Source organism: Elephas maximus, chromosome 11, assembly GCF_024166365.1.
Source record: "Elephas maximus indicus isolate mEleMax1 chromosome 11, mEleMax1 primary haplotype, whole genome shotgun sequence".
Classification (NCBI taxonomy): domain Eukaryota; kingdom Metazoa; phylum Chordata; class Mammalia; order Proboscidea; family Elephantidae; genus Elephas; species Elephas maximus.
Window position 1 is genome coordinate 88,227,792 of NC_064829.1, and position 22,627 is coordinate 88,250,418.

Sequence of the window (22,627 nt, forward strand, 5' to 3'; positions counted from 1 at the left end):
ACAGGAACAACTCAGGATACAGCCTTTCAATCCAGACAGCTCCTCCTTGGCTGTGTCTAAGGGCAAGCCTCTGTTGATGGGCCCTGCTCAGGCAAGCGTACAGCATTTAAGCTCGCAGATAGGTGCCCGGAGGCACAGCACTCTAACAAGAAGCATCCTGCTGAAGGCACTCAACTCTCTTCCTCTGTGGGTCCATGAACCCCCTGCAGCCTGTGATGGTCCCCTGCCACTGCTGCCATCTTGTGCTGCTGCTCTCTTGTCTTGGGCCTTGCTGTCATCGGGGCCAGATCAGGCCTTGCTGGTACCTCCAGTGGTACAGCTTTCCAGTGTTACAGTTCCCTGTCTCCTGGGTCTAGGAGGTTCTCGGCATAGGGACCCCAGCTCCAAAGGACTCGATTTACTCTCGACTCTTCTTCATGGTAGTGACGTCCACCTCAACTGGTGGGATTGGCTCTTTTTAAGCATAGTGTGATGGCAAAACTGACCAAACCCTGTGATGAGCCACATGCATCTAATTTGCATAGTCCCACCCAATCAATTTGTGGGAGTTATAAGACCATAGCCAGAATGGCCATATAAAAAGAGAAACCCATTTCCCTGCAAAAAGAATCAGAAAATGAGCTGCCAGATGAGTAAGGGGAAAAGGAAGAATGGAGAAGGACAGATTAAATGTCAAGAACCAGAAAGAGGCTAGGGACATCAAAGGATACTGGGAGAACTCCTTTATAAGGTGTGGAAGTGACCATTGCAATTGGCAACCATAGATTTGTGGACCATAATAACATTTCTCCTAAAGGAGTTGAGGAGGTAGAATTCCATTGACAGTAGGTGGGAGCCTGTGAGGAAAAAGGAGATGTAAGGACAGAGCACAGATATAGCTATCAATGGCTATTTAGGTATATTGCTTAGGAGTCCTTGGGTGGGGCAAGCAGTTAACACACTAGGCTCCTAAATGAAGGGTGAATATTTGAATCTACCCAGAAATGCCTCAAAAGTAAGGCCTGGCATTCTACTTCCAAAAAATCAGCCATTGAAAACCCTGTGGATCACAGTTCTACTCTGAGAAGCACGGGGTAGCCATGACTAAGAGTCAATTCCCTGACAACTGGTTTTTTACAGGTCACAGGAGAGTTTCAAAGTAGTGTTCTTTTCTTAGTGCTTCTCTTTTCTACCTATTTCTTAGATTTCCACTTGAAGTCTCCATAGAGCCTCGAGCCCAGAAAATTTTATTACAACTCAAAATTACATTCATGCAGGTTTGGAATTTTAGGTTATCTGCTTTATGTTTGCCAAAGCTAGATCATGTGGTCTCCATTAACGGTATATTTATCCTTTCACTCGCTGAAGACAAAAGGTGTTTGGAGTCATCCTAGGCTTCTCCCTGTTGCTTATAAGTCACATTCGTTTACTACAGTCAACTCTCCCTTCAAAATATATACAGAATTTGACCATTGATTATCTCCCTACCTCATGCCACCCTGGTCCAAGACAAGTGTGATGAGAGGTAGGAGGGCAGATAGACCACAGGTAAATGGGCTCTATGGCCACCAGACAAACGCCCAACTCACTTGTAGAAGGAGTGGTCCCCCAGCAGTCTAAAGGCCACACTGACTCCCACATGCTGGCTCTCAGCTACCTACCTGGACAGGTGCTTCACGAGAGACCACAGCTACTGCCCATTCTCCAGCAAGTAGGTCATCTTCCTTTGGGAACAGGATACTACTTATGGGGAAAAAACAGAAATGGTTATCCTGTAAAGATGATAGGAAACATCTCGGTACAGCCAGGAATTCAAGACACAAACAAGATTTTGGAATGAGGTTACTTCTCTCCATGCCAACAAAAACTCATCTTTTCAAGAGCACAAACACCATCCTTGGCCACCAGATGCCGTAGAGGGGAGTACTGATGAGACCCTAGGAAGGTGAAAATTGTCATTTCAGACAATGCTTTTAATTAAGTCAGTAGCTCTCAAGAACCCTGTAGATCAGAACCACCTGGTAGTGCCTACTCCAAAAACCAAGACAAATGAAACAAATCACTGTGGTGAGATGTAGGCTTCAGTCGTTTGTAAACCTCCCCGGGTAATTCTGAGTCCCAGATCCAGTTGTGGATTCAATTCCAAATCATGGCGCCCCCATATGTGTCAGAACAGAACTGTGTTCAACAGGTTTCCAATGGGTGATTATTCCAAGGTAGATTGCCAGGACTTTCTTTTGAGACACCTCTGGGTGGACTCCAGCCACCAATCTTTAGCTTAGAAGCTGAACATTTCACAGGTTGCACCACCAAGGAACTCCATGAGGTCCAGAGAGGATTGAAAAACACTGGTCTAAATCAAGGGAAACTCAGGAGTTTAAAGGAGCAGAAGCCCCCATCTGGAGGGGCCATGGGAGGAGCAGTGATGATGGCTTCTGGGTTGGGATGGTCACCCATGAGCTATGGCCGTAGCCTGGGCTGATCTAGAGAGGGCCAAAGTAGAGGCACTGGGTCAATATCAGGGTCAAGGTCCACGCTCATCTAGGCCCCACAGCAGAGGTATGTTCTCAGGCCCATGGCCCTGTGTCTCCACGATGGATGGCCTTGGGGTTGAGGAAGCCTAAGGCCTGCTCATTGCAGTGCCAACGAATAGGCCCAGGATCTGCCAGCCCTGCAGTTGCCATGGAGTGCAAAACGGACTCTCTCAACACTGCTGCTGGAAATCACGCCACTTAGTAGCACTGAGAAGGCAGCACGTGCACAGGGGCACTATGTCCTCAGCACCCTGGGCTCCCAGCACAGGTAGCATCGCCATTTCGCTCCCACAGACAGGCCCAGGGCTTCAGCGTGGCTGGCCTGTGAACCCCCATCCAGCAGAGGGATGAGGTCCGGAATTCAGTCCCAGGCCGTAGGGTCACTGCCTCCCATTATGTCCCTGCAGTCTCCTGGCAGCCAAGAACCCTCTCTTCTGTGTCCCTCCAACCCTTTGAGGGTCCTTTTCAGGCCCTTTAGGGCACTGTACAGACCCCCTGGATGGTGAGGGCCCAGACTCATCTTTTCACATGGAACCAGTATTGATGGGCTCTCCAGAGGATTGCCTCATATGTTGTTGCTGTTGTTAGGTGCCTTCCAGTGGGTTCCAACTCATAGCGACCCTGTGTACTACAGAACAAAACACTGCTAGGTCCTGCAACATCCTCAGGATCCTTGTGATGCTTGAGCCCACTGTTGCAGCCATTGTGTCAGAACAACTCATTGAGGGTCTTCCCCTTTTTGGATGACCTTCCACTTTACCAAACACGATGTCCTTCTCAAGGGACTGGCCCCTCCTGTTAACATGTCCAAAGTATGTGAGACAAAGTATCATCATTTTCAATTCTAAGGAACATCCTGGCTGTACTTCTTCCAAGAGAGATTTGTTTGTTCCTTTGGCAGTCCCTGCTATATTCAATATTCTTGCCAACACAACTCAAAGGCATCAATTCTTCTTCCTTGTCCAGCTTTCACATGCATATTAGTCAATTTGAAACACCATGGCTTGGGTCAGGCGCACCTTAGTCCTCAAAGTGACATCCTTGCTTTTTAACACTTTAAAGAGATTTTTGCAGCGGATTTGCCCAATGCAGTGTGTCCTATGATTTCTTGACTGCTGCTTCTATGGGTGTTGATTGTGGATCCAAGTAAAATGAAATCCTTGACAACTTCAATCTCTTCTCTGTTTTTCATGGATGTTGCTTATTAATCCAGTTGTGAAGATTTTTGTTTTCTTTATGATGAGGTGTAATCCATACTGAAGTCTGTAGTCTTTGATTTCATCACTAAGTGCTTCAAGACCTCTTCACTTTCAGCAAGCAAGGCTGTGTCATCTGCATAACAGGTTGTTAATGCATCTTCCTCCAATCCTGAAGCCACCTTCTTCTTCATATAGTCCAGCTTCTCGTATTATTTGCTCAGCATACAGTTTGAATAAATACGGTGAAAGGATACAACCCTGATGCACACGCTTCCTGATTTTAAACCATGCAGCATCCCTTTGTTCTGTTCAAACGACTGCCTCTTGATCTATGTACAGGTTCCTCGTGAGCACAATTAAATGTCCTGGAATTCCCAGCCTTCGTAATGTTATTCATAATTTGTTACGATCCACACAGTCAAAAGCCTTTGCATAGTCAATAAAACACAGGTAAACGTCTTTCTGGTATTCTCCACTTTCAGCCAGGATCCATCTGACATCAGCAGTGATATCCTTGGTTCCACATCCTCTTCTGAATCCGGCCTGAATTTCTGGCAGTTCCCTACCAATATACTGCTGCAGCTGCTTTTGAATGATCTTCAGCAATATTTTACTTGTGTAATATTAATGATATTGTTTGATAATTTCTGCATTCAGCTGGATCACCTTTCTTTGGAATGGGCATAAGTATGGATCTCTTCCAGTCGGTTGGCCAGGTAGGCGTCTTCCAAATTTCTTGGCACAGATGAGTGGGCACTTTCAGTGCTGCGCCCATTTGTCAAAACATCTCAGTTGGTATTTCATCAATTCGTGGAGCCTTGTTTTTCACCAATGCCTTCAGAACAGCTTGGCCTTCTTCCTTCAGTATCATCGGTTCTTGATCATATGCTACCTCCTGAAATGTCTGAACGTTGACCAATTCTTTTTGGTACAGTGACTCTGTGTATTCCTTCCATCTTCTTTTGATGCTTCCTGCGTTGTTCAGTATTTTGCCCATAAAATCCTTCACTATTGCAGCTCCAGGCTTGAAGTTTTCTTCAGTTATTTCAGCTTGAGAAATGCCGAAGTTGTTCTTCCCTTTTGGCTTTCCATCTCCAGGTCATTGCAAATGTCATTATAATACTTTACTTTGTCTTCTCAAGCCACCCTTTGAAATCTTCTGTTTAGCTCTTTTACTTCATCATTTCTTCCATTCACTTTAGCTACTTGATGTTCAACAGCAAGTTTCAGAATCTCTTCTGAGATTCATTTTGGTCTTTTCTTTCTGTCCTGTCTTTTTAATGACCTCTTGCTTTCTTCATGTATGATGTCCTTAATGTTATTCCATGACTCATGTGGTCTTTGGTTATTAATGTTTAACATGTCAACTCTATTCCTGAGACGGTCTCTAAATTCAGGTGGGATATACTCAAGGTTGTATTTTGGCTGTCGTAGACTTGTTTTTATTTTCTTCAGCTTCAACTTGAACTTACATATGAGCAAATCAACAGTCTGTTCTGCAGTCGGCCCGTAGCTTTGTTCTGGCTGATGATATTGAGCTTTTTCATCATCTCTTTCCACAGATACAGTCAATTTGATTCTTGTGTATTCTACCCAGTGAGGTCCACATGTATAGTCACTGTTTATGTTGTTGAAAAAAAGGTATTTGCAATGAAGAAGTCATTGGTCTTGCAAAATTCTATCATGTGATCTCTGGTATCATTTATATCACTAAGGCCATATTTTCCAACTACTGATCATTTTTCTTTGCTTCCAACTTTTGCATTCCAATTGCCAATAATTACCAATGCATTCTGATTGCACATTCGATCAATTTCAGAATGCAGAAGTTGGTAAAAATCTTCAATTTCTTCACAGCCTTAGTGGTTGGTGCATAAATTTGAGTAATAGTTGTATTAACTGGTCTTCCTTGTAGGCATGTGGATATTATCCTATTACTGACAGTGTCCTATTTCAGGATAGATCTTGCAATGCTCTTTTTGACAATGAATGCAACACTGTTCCTTGTCAACTTGTCATTCCTGGTATAGTAGATGATATGATTCTCCAATTCAAAATGGTCAATACCATTCCATTTGAGCTCACTAGTTCCTAGGATATTGATCTTCAAGCATTCCCTTGGATTTTTGACAACTTCCAATTTTCCTAGATTCATACTTCATACATTCCAATTATTAATGCATAGTGCTCTTGGTCAATTAAATTTAGTAAACTTGTGACTCAGCCTGTTGCCTGATTGTAGTTCCATTTCCTCACCACGAGAAGCTCCAATTCTCCACCTCCTCCATTTCTTCTGTGAGTCAGTTTTATGTGGCTATAAAATATCATTCAACTGTGCAGAATGTTGACTAAAAATTCATGGTCACCGACCTCAACTTTCTAAGCTGCTGTCTAAATTTGAATTGTGCCAATATCTACAGCATTTAGATAGAGAGTACATTCCTGCTTCTACTTTTTTTTTTTTCTTTTTTAATCTCCAATGTACTTGATAGCTCACTTAAAGCAAGCTTCCCACCACAAAGCACCATTGATATCCGTGCAGACAGGGACACCAACAACTTTTCCCCCTTATTTCTAGTAAACCATTTAATATCTTAGTTTAATTTTCTTCAAGACAGTATTTAACTATTGATCAATTTCTCCTTTTTGATGTGGATTCTAGATCAAGGTGGTCTCTCTGAGAAATTTTTCAGCCATTCTTGCATTGGTACCATTCTGCCCCTCTCCCCCTTTTTTAATTGTGGTGAAAATATACACAACGAAACGTCTATTTCAACAATTTTTACATGTATACTTCAGTGATGTTGATTACACCCTTCAGTTGTGAAACCACTCTCCATATCCTTTTCCAAATTATTCCCCCACCATTAACATAAACTCAATGTCCCCTAAAAAAAAAAAAAAAAAAAAAAAAAACCCATTGCAGTTGAGTTGATCCTGATTCATAAGGACCATATAGGACAGAGTAGAACTGCCCCACAGGGCTCCTGAGGGTGTAAATCGTTATGGAAGCAGACTGCCACATCTTCCTCCCAAGGAGCAGCTGGACTGCTGAACATCCGGTTAGCAGCCCAGCACTTAACCACTGCACCACTGGTTGTTTTCAGATGTGTTTACTGGATTATAGGCTACGGTACTCTGGGTACAGACCCAGCAAGCGTGAGAGGCAGCGTAACCATCAATGCACAGAGACATCTGTGAGGCTCGACTTCAATGCCCAGTAAATCAAACCAAACCCATTGCCGTGGAGTCAATACCAACTAATAGCAACCCCTGGAAGTGGTTAAAGCACTCAGCTGCTAATTGCAATGTGGGTGGTTCGGACCCACCTGTGGCTCTGGGTGAGAAAGATGTGGCAGTCTCCATCCTTAAAGATTTACAGCCTAGAAAACCCTATGGAGCAGTTCTACACTGTCGTATAGGGTCCATATGAGTCAGAATTGACTGGAAGACAAAGGGTCTGGTTTGGTTTATCTTGGTTGTGATGCATCTGTCTGGAGAATTTTCTTCTCTCGTCCCTGAACGTACTGAGGCTCATGAACCTAACTCTAAAGGTTCAGGGTACATGCATTTAAACTTCAAGATAATGATCGTTAACGTTCAGTTCTGAATGGATACACTTTGAGTCTGAATAACTGAATGGAGTGATGTGTCCTTTTGGATCTGTAGCCTTTGGGAGCAACTGATACCACATTTTTAGCCTCTGGGAGCATGCTGATCTTCCTGAAGTCTGAAATAATGTTTCCAAACATTTGGGTGATCAGTTGAAGACAATGCCCAGAAATCTCCAAAAGACTCCTTTAAGTAGGGGCGATGGATTCCCCTGCCTCTCGAGGCAAAGCAACAAACAACCCACTGCCATACAGGAGTTTTTGACTCATATCGACCTTATAGGATAGAGTAGAACTGCCCCATGGGGTTTCCAAGGTGTGGCTGGTGGATTTGAACTGCCAAACTTTAGGTTAGCAACTGAGCACTTAACCACTATACCACCACGGCTCTATCATTGGAGCCAGAGAACACCAAGTCCCAAGGCTCTTAAGGGTGCCCTCAGGCCTCTGTGGAGCCCTGGTGGCGCTGTGGTTAAGAGCTTGGCTGTTAACCAAAAGGTTGGCAGTTCGAATCCATCAGCCGTTCTGGAAACCCTACTGGGCAGTTCTCTGTCCCATAGGTCGCTACAAGTCTCAATTGACTCAATGGCAACAGGTTAAAGACTCTATACCTGCAGGCGGGGCCTACTGGATCGTCGCGCTTTTCCGCGGCCTGTACAACTGTAGAAACTACAGAACCCAGAAAGCTCTGCGTGGAGCGGCAGTAGCATTGAGCCAGTGAAAGCCCGGAAGAGAGGCATTTCCTGTCGCGCGTCGGGGCGGAACATCCGGCGTCTTCCTCGTCGCGGTCATTTTGGTTGTTCTCAGATGTGTTTTCCGGAGAAGTGGGTACGGTACACCGGGTGCAGACCGAGCAAGCGTGAGAGGGAGTGTTTTCGTTAATGCACAGAGACGTCTGTAAGGCTCGACTGCGGCGCCGCCCAGTGTGACCGCGCCAGGACCGGGCTGGGGGCGGCATTCACCAGGTCCCGCCCATTTCGCCCGCCTCTGCGGGTCCCGCTCCGCCCACAGGCTCTGATGGCGGCGGCCGAGCTGAAGGATTTGGTTCAGGTAAATGCTGCGTCCTTCAGGCCCTCACCAATCATTACCCCACCTCCGAGTACTAAAGCCCCGAATAAGGGGCACCTGCTCACGTCACTGCAGCCCAGGCCCCAGCGTCCTGGACAGTGAGGCGATTGTAGGTGGAGTTCCCGTACTGACACCTTTTGTGAATAGGTGTGGGAGAGTGTTACTGGCAGAGAGACCGGTACCTGTAAATGTTTCCAGGTGTGACACGGCCGGTAGCATTCGAGAAACCTGGACACCCTCTTGTGTTTTCGGGGAACAGAGAATGGTAGGAACCAAGCCTGGAATATCAGGCTGAGGAGGTGTACCTTCTGCGCCGTGGAGAGTTTTGAATAGAAGAGGGACGTGATATGTATTATGCTTTTAAAAACTTTCCAAAATGTGCTCATGGGAAGAACAGATAAGAGTGAGGCACAGGGAGGTTCATTCCTTGTGCAAAGTGACACAGCTGGTAAGACTCAGCACTGAAGGGTGAGACACAGAGGTTAGGCAGTTACCCCAAGGTACCGCTCCAGGACGGGAAGGGTACAGGGATGCTTGAGCCCTTCTAGCCCTGCCATGGTTGCCTGCCTCTCATGACCTCCCTCTTCCCACAGGTTCCTGTGGCTGGAAAAGCACTTATGGACCCTACACAGGTGAGTGGTGGGTGTCCCAGGCCTCATTGTTCCTGATCCCACCCATGTGGTCTGTGAGATCTAGGTGTCCTGGGACTCTTCAGCTGCCACTCTTCTATCTTTGGGCCTGGGGATCCTGAACAAACTCCAAGCTTAGGTTACTAAGTTCAGGCCCGGGCTTATATAGAGTGGTTCATTTTGTTAATCCAATGGAATGAGGTGGGGAAGGTTGTCCCAGGCTTGGGCAACTGTATGTGCAAATGCTTGGAGGTATTTTAATTTGATCCAGAGTGGGTCTGTGGGTGTTCTGGATGGTCTGTCAGGTGCTGCATGAGGAAATGAGATTCACATAGGAAAGCCTGTAAACAAGTAGAGTTTATTACTCACAGTTCCCACAGAGGAAACTACAGAATGCCTCAACAAAGGACCACACAGGGTGGTAACAGCCGGGGGCCAGGTTACAAGCTGGAACTGTAGGAAAGGACAAGCGGGGTGAGATCTCAGGGTTATCCCATGCTTAAGCCTTATTGGTAAGTTTAAAAGTTTCTAGTCCATTAGCGCAGGAATATGGAGACATTTTTGTTACAGAGAGTTGTATAGGACATGGCAAGAAGAGGGAAAGAGTAACTGTATTCAGTCGATGAGAGGCTGAGTTACAGGGTATCAACAAGGTGTCTATCATAGGAAAACATGAGGCATAGGTAGGAGGGCTAGTAAGAGACTACAACTGTTGAGAGACTGTGTGACAACATAGGAATGGCCATGTTGGAAAGTGGGTGAAAGCGCAACTAGGAAGAATTATGGGATGCCAAGGCAACAAATTACATAGACCACATATTGGGCCAAGACAGGAGGTGAGGTTGAGCTGCAGTATTCAGGGAACCCAAGGTCTCCTTTTTTTCTCATGGGAAGAGAGGGCAGGAAACAGGCTTGGAATGGCTTCCTGAGAAGTTGAGTGTCTATCCTGGAGGTGATGGGAGCAGTGGGAGTTACGGAGCAGAGGAGGGAGGTGATCTAATCCAGGTATCCTCAGGCTCCCTTTGGCTGCAGCGTGGAGACTAGACTGTGGGTGTGAGAGGAGTGGTAGGAAGACCAGGGAGAGGGTTACTGCAGTAGTCCAGGTGCATGTTGCTGGTGGCTGGAACTGGCTGTGATGAATAGATGGAGAGAGGAAGGCTATGACTTGTATGGGACAGCAAGTGTAGCACAAGTGGAAGAGGACCAATGGTATCTGAGATCCACATGTGCTTCTGAGTGACTGAGTTCGAAGCAAAGAACAAAAGCAGGGAGGCGTTCACAGCAGGATTCGGGGTTGCCTCTGTCAATGGGACCCCCAGAGGTCTGGGGTACTACTGAATTGTTGGAATTTGCCAAATACTCTGTCGATGCTATGTGTGCAGTAACTTGTGGGGGGCCAGGGAGGATAAGGAAGCTATTGGAGTGCAAAGTAGAAGAGTGTGTGGGAAAATGTGTGGTATGGATGTGGAGAGAAGTGTGAAATGATGGCCTCAGGGCCCTGTTTTGGGGACCTAAGGGTGAAGGGTCAGCCCGTATTTGGTTGTATCTGAGAGGCACAATCTGGGATGAGAGGCATGATAAGCGCATACCCTGGATTAGCTTTGGGCCACAAGTGGTCATTTGGCAGGGCCTGGGCACGTGTTCCTGCATGTCTGGCCCAGAGCATTGATCTTGTCTGCCCTCCTTCCTCTTGGTGCTGTTTGCTGATAGCAGTCAATGGGACCGTGAAGAGAGAGAGGGCATCAGTGGCAACAAGATCTGGTCTCTCCTCTTAGGTGTGAACTGGGGAGGGGGTGTGAGAGGAAGATAGGTGTATGGAGTGATGAACTTGGGATCCTGAGGAGAGAAGCTAATCATGGAGTGAACTATTGTCCCTGTCATGGCAGGGCAGTGTGAACTTTGAGGACGTGGCTGTGTACTTCTCCCAGGAGGAATGGGGGCTGCTTGATGAGGCTCAGAAGCTCCTATTCTGCGATGTGATGCTGGAGAACTTTGCAATCATAGCCTCCCTGGGTAAGACACTCATACCCACCCAAGTCACCTGACCTAGTCTCTGCCTTTCTTTTCCACAGAGACTGCTCTGTCCTTCTACAGCCAGACCATAGGCTCTGCTACCTTCCCTACTTTCATGGCATGTTGTCTTAGTTATTTAGTGCTGCTCTAACAGAAATAGCGCAAGTGGGTGTCTTTAACAAACACATTCATTTTCTCACAGTTTACGAGGCTGAAAGTCTGAATTCAGGGTGTTGGCTCTAGAGGAAGGCTTTCTCTCTCTGCCAGCTCTGAAGGAAGGTCCTTGTGTCTTTGATCTTCTGCTGGGTGATCTTCATGTGGCTTGGCATCTCTCTTCCCCCTACTCTGCTCTGGTTGCTTCTTTAATGTCTTTTATATCTCAGAAGAGATTGACTCAAGATGCACCCTATGGTAAGCCTGCTTCATTGACATAACAAAGAAAACCCATTCCCAAATGGGATTATAACCACTGGCATAAAGGTTAGGATTTACAACACATATTTTGGGGGTCATAACTCATTCCATAACATTTGACTCTTTTGCCCCACTGAAATTCTTGTCATTGCCATGTGAAAAACCCATTCACCTCAGCACATCGTCCCAAGAGTCTTTTAAATCCACACCAAGTCCAAAATCTCGTCTTCCGAATCATCTAAATCAAATATGGGTGAGACTTAGGCGTATTCCATTCTGGGCCAAAATTCCTCTTCATCTGCGAACCTGTGAAATCTAGATTACAAGTTGTTGCCAAAGTACAATGGTGAAACCAGGCACAAGGTAGACAATTCCATTACAAATGGGAGAAATTGGAGAGAAAAAGGGGATATTGGACATCAGGCAAGTCCAAAACCCAGTAGAACAATTTACATTATCTCTCAAGGCTTGAAAATAACCCTTTCTTCTCTGAGACCAGCTAGGCAATGGCCCTGGGCTTCAGCTCCACCTTTCAGGCCCACTGGGATGGCATCTGTTCCCCCTTGGCTTTGGGCAGCCCCATTCTCCTAGTTCATCTGAGTGGCAACCCTGTTCCCTCAGCCCTGGCAGCTCCCTTTCTTCTGCCCCTTGGGCATGGCAGCCTCGTTCCCTTTACTTTGGGCAGCACTCCCATCCCCTTGGCACACCTTCATGGCAGCCCCACGCTCTGGAACCAAGTTGGCAGAACCAAGTTGGTAAATATCTGACTCTGAAACTTGGGAGGCTGTGGCATCACTCTTTGAGATCCAGGGTACCCTGGCCCACCCTTGGAAACCCCAGAGGCCATGACACGACCCTTTGGAACCCAGGCAGCTCTGCTTCCCATTCATTTTCCACCAGTTCAGCAGATCTCTGAGCTGCTCCAGGGATGGTCCTTTTCATTTCTCTTCCAAGAGGCAGAAAGCGTTTTTTCCTTTTGTTCTTTCCCTGTCCCCTTTAGTCTAAGCAGATGGGTTTTTTCCTGTGGTAGTTCGTTAGATCCATCAGTCACAGGCTTAATCTCTTTAACGAAAGATTGTATTGCCGTGTCCTTAGTGAACATTCTAGGACATGTGTCCTTAGCTGGTACAACAAAATTTTCCAAAGCATTAAGTTCTGTGTTAATTTTGCACAGTTCATTTTTAAGTCCATCTCTTTGCTCTTGCGTTTTACTGTAAGCGTTAAGGAGAAACCACACAGCCCCTTTAAGATCTTGCTTAGAAATCTCATCAGCCAGATATCCAAGTTCGTCTCTTACAAGTTCTACCTTCCACCAGAAATGTGAACATATCAGACAAGTTCCTTGCCACTGCATAAAAAGCCTTGCCCTTCCTCCATTGTCCAATCACATCTTCATCATTTTCTTTTAAAGCCTCACCAGAAACACATTTAACACCTACATTTCTAGGAACCTTCTGCTGCTGGAGCCAGATTCTCTAAGATAATAGAGACTTTGTAGCTCTCCTCACTTCCTTCTGAGCCTTCACCAGAATTGCTTTTGACATCCATAACTCTACGACAGTCTCTTCAAGGCAATCTAGGCTTTTGCTATTAGACACTTTAAAACTCTTCCAGCCTCTACCCATTACCAAATTCCAAAACCACTTCCACATTTTAGGTATCTGTTAGAGTAGCACCCCACTCTTCTGGGGTGCTGTCTTAAATTCTGTCTTTGTTACCTAGTGCTGCTATAACAGAAATACTGTAAGTGGGTGGCTTTAACAAACAGACATTTGTTTTCTCACAGTTGAGGAGGCTACAAGTCCAAATTCAGGGTACTGCCTCTAGGGGAAGGCTTTCTCTCTCTGCCAGTTCTAGAGGAAAGTTCTTGTCTCTTTGAGCCTCTGCTCCTGGGCAGTCTTCATGTCGCTTGACATCTCCCTACCCCTACCTCTGCTCTGCTCCCTGGTTAATCTCTTTTATATCTCTAAAGAGATTGACTTTAGATACACCCTATACTAATCTTCCCTCATGTACTTAACAAAACAACCCATTCCCAAATGGGATTATAACCACTGGCATAGAGGTTAGGATTTACAACATATATTTTAGGGGGACAAAATTCAATCTATAACACAAAAGTTCTGTGAGTGCCAAGACTGAACTGTGTACACTGTTCTAAGCAGTGTATTCTGTAAGTAGCCTTAGCACCTGCTGCCCAAAGTATGCAGGGAAAGGTCTGGGAGTCTGGAAATTTACAGTCAGACTAATGGAACTCACCTTTCTCAGGGTGACTGTGTCTGGATTCATGGCACTTCTATGCCTGGGTTCTGCCCCTTTTCTCTAGCTGACATTTCGTCATAGTTATCAGTGACAGGAATTGTAGACATTGTCATGGTCACTACTAGTTGTAAGGTCTTCCTGAAGGTTGTTGGCAGAGGGGTGAGTTGGAGACCCTGCCTGTTCTTCCTGTGCTTCATCTTGTCTTAGTGTCCTTTAATCTCAGAGACCCAGTACTATATAGCAGCCCATTCCATAAGCTGCCACCAGCTCCTTTGTTCGCAGAACAGTTTCATGGACTCTCTCCTTGTGTTTGTTGTTCGTTTATGGTGGTGCTTCCTTTTTGCAAGAAAGTCAACTTGCATTTCATCAGCGTTTCTGTGCTTTCAGGTTCTTCGCACGGAACAGAGGATGAGGATGCATCTTCTAAGCAGAATGTTTCTTTGGAAATACAGGTCAGGACATCAGAGGCAGGTTCATCCACTCAGAATACTCACCCCTGGGAGATGGGGGTCCCGTTCTTGGAAGATATTTTGCATATGACTGAGCAAGCAACACACCCTGGGCAGAATTCATGCTCAGGTAGGGCTTGTGTGAGATGCTTCTGGATGAGAGCAAACCTTCACCGGCACCAGAAGTGTCTCAGTGAAGAGAACCCCTTCAAAAAAGATATGGACGCGGCCTCATTTAGAAAGAGCTGCAGATTCCATGTGTCAGGGATGCCTTTTACCTCTGGGGAATTTGGGAAAGACTTCCCAGCAACTTTGAGCCTTCTCCAGCACCAGTCCACTCTAAAGAGTGAAAAGCCACCCAGCAACTTTGTGTGCGGGGAGGCTTTTCACACTGGAAAAGGACTTTGCAAGTGGAACAAATGCGAGAAATCTTCCAGCCACGAGCACACACTTGTTCACCACGAGAGCATTCACACTAGAGAAGGGCCTTATGAGGGTGACAAATGTGAGAAAGATTTCAGCTGCAAGTATAGACTTGTTCAGCACCAGGGAGTTCGCACTGGTGAAAGGCCATATGAGTGTGGTGAATGTGGAAAATCCTTTAGATACAAATGTTTACTCATTTACCATCAGAGAGTTCACACTGGAGAAAGACCGTATAAGTGTGAGGAATGTGGGAAATCCTTTAGAGATTCCTCAACCCTAATTCAGCATCAGAAAATTCACACCGGAGAAAGGCCTTATGAGTGCAGCGAATGTGGGAAATGCTTTAACCGTAAATCTGATCTTAATAAACACCAGAGAAGTCATACTGGAGAAAGGCCTTATGAGTGCAGCGAATGTGGAAAATTCTTTGGCCGTCACTCCCTCCTTCAGAAGCATAAGAGAATTCACTCCACAGCTACGCCATATGAGTGCAGCAAATGTGGAAAATTCTTTAGTTATTGCTCCTACCTGAATAATCACAGGAGGATTCACGCAGGAACAGAGCTATATGAGTGTTGTGAATGTGGAAAATGCTTTAGCCAAGGGTCCAGCCTCATTCAGCATCAGAAAATTCACATTAGAGCTATGGCATATGAATGTGGTGAATGTGGGAAATCGTTTAGCCGCAAATCTTTACTCATTTATCACCAAAGAGTTCACACTGGAGAAAGGCCTTATCAGTGTGTGGAATGTGAAAAATCATTTCGTCATCGCTCAGCCTTCATTCGACATTGGAAAATTCACACTGGTGAAAGGCCTTATGAGTGCATCGAGTGTGGAAAATTGTTCAGCCGTAGCTCCCACCTTAATAAACACAAGAGAATTCACACTGGAGAAAAGGCTTTGAGTGTAGCAAATGTGGGAAATCCTTTTTCTACAAACATAGCCTCATTTGACACCAGAATTCACATAGGAACAAAGCCTTATGAATGTGGAGAATGGGAAATCCTCTAGGCAGAGGTGCAACCTCATTCAACACCAGAGAATTCACACAGAAGCTAGGCTTGATGAGCGTGATAAATTGAAAAATCTTAATGACTTTGATCAAAATGTTCAGTAATGGTAGTTGGACACCTGTTAGTTGTTTTGGTGTAATGGCAAAGGAGGCAGTTGTTCATGGAGACAATTAGCCACACATTTCATTTCCTCCTATAACTGACTCTCCTTCCTCTGTTGCTCCAGGCAAATAGAGACCAGTTGTGCCTTGAATGGGTGCTTGCAAACTTTGAAGACCTTAGACACTACACAGCAAATTAGGAGGTAGAATAGAAGGACTAAATATGTTACGCCAATTAACTGGGATATCTTATGAAACCGTGACCCTAAACCTATAAGCCAAGGAACCAGATCACGTGAGGTATTTGGCTGTACATAAACAACCTCAGCAGCTACTCTTTTTTTTTTTTTGTCATCGTTATATCACAAAACTATTGCCAATTCAACTTTTTACAGGTATAGAACTTATTGACAGTTGTGCAACCCTACCCATAATCAATGTGATTTTTCCATCACTGTAAATAGAAACTCAGTATCCCGTAAGGAGTAACCTCCTCTTTCCCCGCCCCCAACCCCGGGAACCATTAATAAACTTTAGTCTCTATATATCTGCCCTTTTTTTTGCCTTTATGAACCCATGAAACTGTTGCACTGGGATGATCTTTAAACCAAACATATCCCCTGAAGTGTTCTTAAAACCAAACAATAGTTTAGCTTAACTAGAAAAAGTCTGCCTTAAGCATTATGCTGTTTTAAGCGTTATCTATATGAGATCTAATTGACAGTGGCAACTCAAAACAGGAATGTTAGGTAGCAGTGAGTTTATGTTAATAGGGTAGAAATAACTCCAAAGGAGAGAATGGTTGCACAACTCAGATGTAATCAGTGTCACTGAATTGTACATGTAGAAACTGTTGAATTGGTGTATGTTTTACTGTGTACATTCTCAACAAAATTAAATTTTTAACTCCTCTGGCCGTAAATCTGAGTTCATTTATCACTAGAGAGTTCACACTGATACAGGTCTTAGATGTGCAGGGAATGTGCTGTTTCTTTGTTCAGTATGATGACACTTGAGAGTGTTTGTGATGGTGTTATCTACCTGAATTAAATCTCCCACATTCAAACATGCAACAGAAGGGAGAGTCCCCATGAGTTCTAGGTATGTGGGAAGCCTTTGGAAGTTGCATTGCACTTTCTGACGTGCCCAGTACCCTTGCCAGATTTCTGTTGCTTCCAGTTTCTGTGTTGTAAGCTACTTCAGATTTACCACCTGACAGGTTACCGCAGTGTGCATCAGTCACACTAGCCCAAGGTGCTCAGGAAGGCAGATTACTGTGCCTACCTATTCGCTGGAGAAAATCATGAGTATCCAGAAGCGATAAGGCCCCTAATTCTGTTTTCTCTTGACTAGTTAAGGCCTGTATCTGACCCAGTTTCAGCCCAGTGGACCCAGTTTGAGTTGTGCTGATGCTTTTCCAAGGAGGATTATTTTTTTCAGTGATATTGGTTTGACAAGATGCTTGAAATGTGTATGTGTAGCTTTCAAGTCACCAACCTGGGAACCACCTGCTGCACGTGCTCTGGTGTGTGCAATGATACAGGTCAATGATAAAGGTCTTTTAAACACCTTTAATCTTTGGATTTCCACTCACTATGCTGGGTGATCTGAGAGCAGTGTTAGGATCTGTCATATAAAGGGGTCTGATAAAATGAGTTCCTGTATGTGGCTTTTTGTTTTGGTTCTTTAGAAAAACAGCTTGGAATATTTTCTCCATTAAGTCCTGAGGAGTTGTTACCTTTGCCCTAGTTCTTTGGCAGACTACTTGTGGGACCTCCCAGATTGCTTTCTACTCCAGAGGGTTATTACTTTTGCCCAGGGCAGAGGCCAGTCTCTGCCACTGTTAAATGTTACTTTTGTACAAGACTGAAGTTGATTGACATCTCATGGACTTCTGACTTTCCCAAAATGATGGGCTGGGCCACAATCTGGCAAGAGGTTGGCTGATTTACTATTCATATAATGGCTTGAAAATCCACCCAATAGGATTGAGTGACTTTCAGTCCACTGAGGGGATTGGCTGCTTTGTGGTCCTGTTGAGAGGGCCATGCTTTGAAATTGACAAGGGGTTTGCTCATATAAAAAGCAAACTCCACAGAGGTTTTTAGAGGCAAGTAGGGAACCTCAAGACCAATCAGAGCCTGGAGCAGAGTTGGTACCTGGGGTTTCCCTTTGAGGCGAACCTCCTAAGAAAACTAATACTGGTCCAGGGCTGCAACACTGAAGACAGCAAGGAGCCCAGAAGAGGCCTGGCTTAAGAGAGCAATGGGTGAGAGTTCTGGAAAGGGCCTGGTGGTGCAGCTGGTGGTTACAACAGAAAGTTTCTGCTAGGAAAGCAGCTAAGGGAGCTGAGCAAGCCGCCACACTGGCTCTGAGCTTGGCCGGTTAGCAGTGGAGAAGCTGCCAATGGGGAGGCCTGATGGCAGACAGACCTCAAGGCAGAGAAGGGGTGTGCATGGCCAAGGGGAACCTGATCTGCATGGCCGAGAGGGCATGTGCACAGCTAAGATGAGCCTGGTTGCACATACAAGAGGCCCTGCTTGCACGGCTGAGAGGGGCTTGCTAGCACAGACGGGAGCCTGCTAGCACAGCAGAGAGCAGCTGAGAGACCTCTTCTGGCTGGAATCTGTCCGGTTGAATTGTGTCCCCCCAAAATACTTGTCAACTTGGCTAGGACATGATTCCGTGTATTGTGTAATTGTCCACCATTTTGTCATCTGATGTGATTATCCTTAATGTGTTATAATTTCTACCTCTATGGTGTTAATGAGGCAGGATTAGAGGTGGTTATGTTAATGAGGCAGGACTCAATCTACAAGATTACATTGTGTCTTAAACCAGTCTCTTGAGATATAAAAGAGAGAAGTGAGCAGAGAGACTTGGAACCTCATACCACCAAGAAAGCAGCTTTGGGAGCTGATTGCATCCTTTGGACCCAGGGTCCCTGCAGCTAAGAAGCTCCTTGACCAGAGGAAGATTGATGACAAGGACCTTTCTTCAGAGCTGACAGAGAAAGCCTTTCCCTGGAGCTGACGCCCTGAATTTGGACTTCTAGCCTACTAGGCTGTGAGGGAATAAATTTCTCTTTATTAAAGCCATCCACTTGTGGTGTTCCTATTACAGCAGCACTAGATGACTAAGACAGAAACTGTCCTGCACTAAAGAAGGGAGGGATGTGCTCTCCACCTCAGAAGAGCCTTACACACCTAACCTGTGTCTTCCTGATGCTGATCCCGAATTGTTCCTGTTACTTTCAAGTTGGTCTTGATCCTATTACTTCCCTAATAAACCACATAACTATGAGTATGGTCTGTGAGTTCTTTGTGCTCATTGCAGTGAATTATCTTTCACACCCAACAGAAAAGTAGAGAGTGCTGTGGGGGAGGGGGTGGTGGTTGTCAGAAACAATGAATGAATAGAGCAGAGGTAGGTATGCTGTCCATCTCATAGGAACCAGCTTTGTGCTGGTCCTGATTTTAATCCCTCGGGAATTTAGACAGTTCCTCACACGGCAATATATGAGGTGAAGAGCTGTGGGGACTCCAAGCTTTGTATGCCTCAGAGGGTAATATGGCAGAAAATAGCTCTCTGTTCCGTTTGGGCCTAAATTGCATTGTTGCCCAAGGCTTCCTAGGGAAGAATGTAGGCTTTTATGGTCCTAAATTGTAGCCTGGATACGGGGTGGGGCGGGGGAGGGGGGTGTACACTTAGACATCACCCTGAAGAGGGCAGAGTTGTGAATAACTGCAGTTCTTTAGAGAATAACAAAGTTTTTTGCCTTTTCACAGGGGAGATGACATATTGCCCAGCACTGTGGAGGGCTGAGGGAGACTCATAATAGGTATAAAACACTGGAGTAATAGGGAGTGGAGGAGACTACAGCAAGTTAGAAAGCATGTGCCTCTTCTAAAAGTGCCTCCACAGACATTCCAGTGTCTATAGTTGTGTGGATTCAGGACCTTCAGAGCTTTGCCTCTTGTTACATGAAGAGTTAACTTTACCCAAAGAATTTGGTCTTTGTCCCCAGTTCCTAGAAGGTAACCTCTAAATCCCTGGGATCTCCTGAGTGATTGGAGTGTCTTTGTTATTTATGTTTTTTTTATAGTCTCTGTGGTGCTTCCAGTCTCTGTCAGACCAGTAAGTCTGGTTTTTTTTATGAATTTGATCATTTGTTCTGTATTTTTCTCCTGCTCTTTCCGGGACTCTCTATTGTAATCCCAGTCAGAGCAGTCAGTAGTAGTAGCCAGGCACCATCTAGTTCTGCCCTTGGGGTCGTATAGGCTGTGGTGGTCGTGGTCCATTAGTCTTTTGGACTAATGCTCTCTTTTTTTTTTTTAATTAACTTTTATTAAGCTTCAAGTGAACGTTTACAAATCCAATCAGTCTGTCACATATAACTTTACATACACCTTACTCCGTACTCCCACTTGCTCTCCCCCTCTTGAGTCAGCCCTTTCAGTCTCTCCTTTCTTGACAATTTTGCCAGCTTCCCTCTCTCTCTATCCTCCCATCCCCCCCTCCAGACAAGAGTTGCCAACACAATCTCAAGTGTCCACCTGATATAATTAGCTCACGCTTCATCAGCGTCTCTCTCCCACCCGCTGACCAGTCCCTTTCATGTCTGATGAGTTGTCTTCGGAGATGGTTCCTGTCCCATGCCAACAGAAGGTCTGGGGACCATGGCCGCCGGGATTCCTCTAGTGTCAGTCAGACCATTAAGTATGGTCTTTTTATGAGAATTTGGGGTCTGCATCCCACTGATCTCCTGCTCCCTCAGGGGTCCTCTGCTGTGCTCCCTGTCAGGGCAGTCATCGATTGTGGCCGGGCACCAACAAGTTCTTCTGGTCTCAGGATGATGTAGGTCTCTGGTTCATGTGGCCCTTTCTGTCTCTTGGGCTCTTAGTTGTCGTGTGGCCTTGGTGTTCTTCATTTTCCTTTGCTCCAGGTGGGTTGAGACCAATTGATGCATCTTAGATGGCCGCTTGTTAGCATTTAAGACCCCAGACGCCACATTTCAAAGTGGGATGCAGAATGATTTCATAATAGAATTATTTTGCCAATTGACTTAGAAGTCCCCACAAACCATGTTCCCCAGACCCCGTCCTTGCTCCGCTGACCTTTGAAGCATTCATTTTATCCCGGAAACTTCTTTGCTTTTGGTCCAGTCCAATTGAGCTGACCCTCCATGTATTGAGTGTTGTCTTTCCCTTCACCTAAAGCAGTTCTTATCTACTGATTAATCAATAAAAAACCCTCTCCCACCCTCCCTCCCTCACCCCTCGTAACCACAAAAGTATGTGTTCTTCTCAGGTTTACTATTTCTCAAGATCTTATAATAGTGGTCTTATACAATATTTGTCCTTTTGCCTCTGACTAATTTTGCTCAGCATAATGCCTTCCAGGTTCCTCCATGTTATGAAATGTTTCAGAGATTCGTCACTGTTCTTTATCCATGCGTAGTATTGCATTGTGTGAATATACCACAATTTATTTACCCATTCATCCGTTGATGGACACCTTGGTTGCTGCCAACTTTTTGCTATTGTAAACAGAGCTGCAATAAACATGGGTGTGCATATATCTGTTTGTGTGAAGGCTCTTGTATCTCTAGGGTATATTCCGAGGAGTGGGATTTCTGGGTTGTATGGTAGTTCTATTTCTAACTGTTTAAGATAACGCCAGACAGATTTCCAAAGTGGTTGTACCATTTTACATTCCCACCAGCAGTGTATAAGAGTTCCAATCTCTCCACAGCCTCTCCAACATTTATTATTTTGTGTTTTTTGGATTAACGCCAGCCTTGCTGGCGTGAGATGGAATCTTCATCGTAGTCTTAATTTGCATTTCTCTAATGGCTAATGATCGAGAGCATTTTCTCATGTATCTGTTGGCTGCCTGAATATCTTCTTTAGTGAAATGTGTGTTCATATCCTTTGCCCACTTCTTGACTGGGTTGTTTGTCTTTTTGTGGTTAAGTTTTGACAGAATCATGTAGATTTTAGAGATCAGGCGCTGGTCGGAGATGTCATAGCTGAAAATTCTTTCCCAGTCTGTAGGTGGTCTTTTTACTCTTTTGGTGAAGTCTGTAGATGAGCATTGGTGTTTGATTTTTAGGAGCTCCCAGTTATCGGGTTTCTCTTCATCCTTTTTGGTAATGTTTTGTATTCTGTTTATGCCTTGTATTAGGGCTCCTAGGGTTGTCCCAATTTTTTCTTCCATGATCTTTATCGTTTTAGTCTTTATGTTTAGGTCTTTGATCCACTTGGAGTTAGTTTTTGTGCATGGTGTAAGGTATGGGTCCTGTTTCATTTTTTTGCAAATGGATATCCAGTTATGCCAGCACCATTTGTTAAAAAGGCTATCTTTTCCCCACTTAATTGACACTGGTCCTTTGTCAAATATCAGCTGCTCATACGTGGATGGATCTATGTCTGGGTTCTCAATTCTGTTCCATTGGTCTATGTGCCTGTTGTTGTACCAGTACCAGGCTGTTTTGACTACTGTGGCGGTATAATAGGTTCTGAAATCAGGTAGAGTGAGGCCTCCCACTTTCTTCTTCTTTTTCAGTAGTGCTTTGCTTATCTGGGGCTTCTTTCCCTTCCATATGAAGTTGGTGATTTGTTTCTCTATCCCCTTAAAATATGACATTGGAATTTGGATCGGAAGTGCGTTAAATGTATAGATGGCTTTTGGTAGAATAGACATTTTTACTATGTTAAGTCTTCCTATCCATGAGCAAGGTATGTTTTTCCACTTAAGTATGTCCTTTTGAATTTCTTGTAGTAGAGCTTTGTAGTTTTCTTTGTATAGGTCTTTTACATCCTTGGTAAGATTTATTCCTAAGTATCTTATCTTCTTGGGGGCTACTGTGAATGGTATTGATTTGGTTATTTCCTCTTCGGTGTTCTTTTTGTTGATGTAGAGGA

General features: G+C 45.0%; 1 protein-coding gene and 1 long non-coding RNA gene across 2 annotated transcripts; one reads left to right on the forward strand and one right to left on the reverse strand.

Moving 5' to 3' along the window:
- Window positions 1-651: 651 nt before the first annotated feature.
- On the reverse strand, window positions 652-7,952 carry LOC126085262 (uncharacterized). The gene is made up of 3 exons (XR_007519225.1): window positions 7,935-7,952; window positions 1,641-1,722; window positions 652-836 (listed from the first exon to the last, which is right to left on the reverse strand). It is a non-coding gene; the product is annotated as an uncharacterized LOC126085262 (long non-coding RNA).
- A 137-nt stretch (window positions 7,953-8,089) lies between these two features.
- LOC126085240 (zinc finger protein interacting with ribonucleoprotein K-like) lies at window positions 8,090-18,566 on the forward strand. Its single transcript, XM_049900419.1, has 4 exons — window positions 8,090-8,373; window positions 8,985-9,023; window positions 10,907-11,033; window positions 14,097-18,566. Exons 1-4 carry the CDS (start codon window positions 8,341-8,343, stop codon window positions 15,596-15,598), a joined length of 1,701 nt encoding a protein of 566 aa, XP_049756376.1. The 5' UTR covers window positions 8,090-8,340; the 3' UTR covers window positions 15,599-18,566.
- Window positions 18,567-22,627: the final 4,061 nt, after the last annotated feature.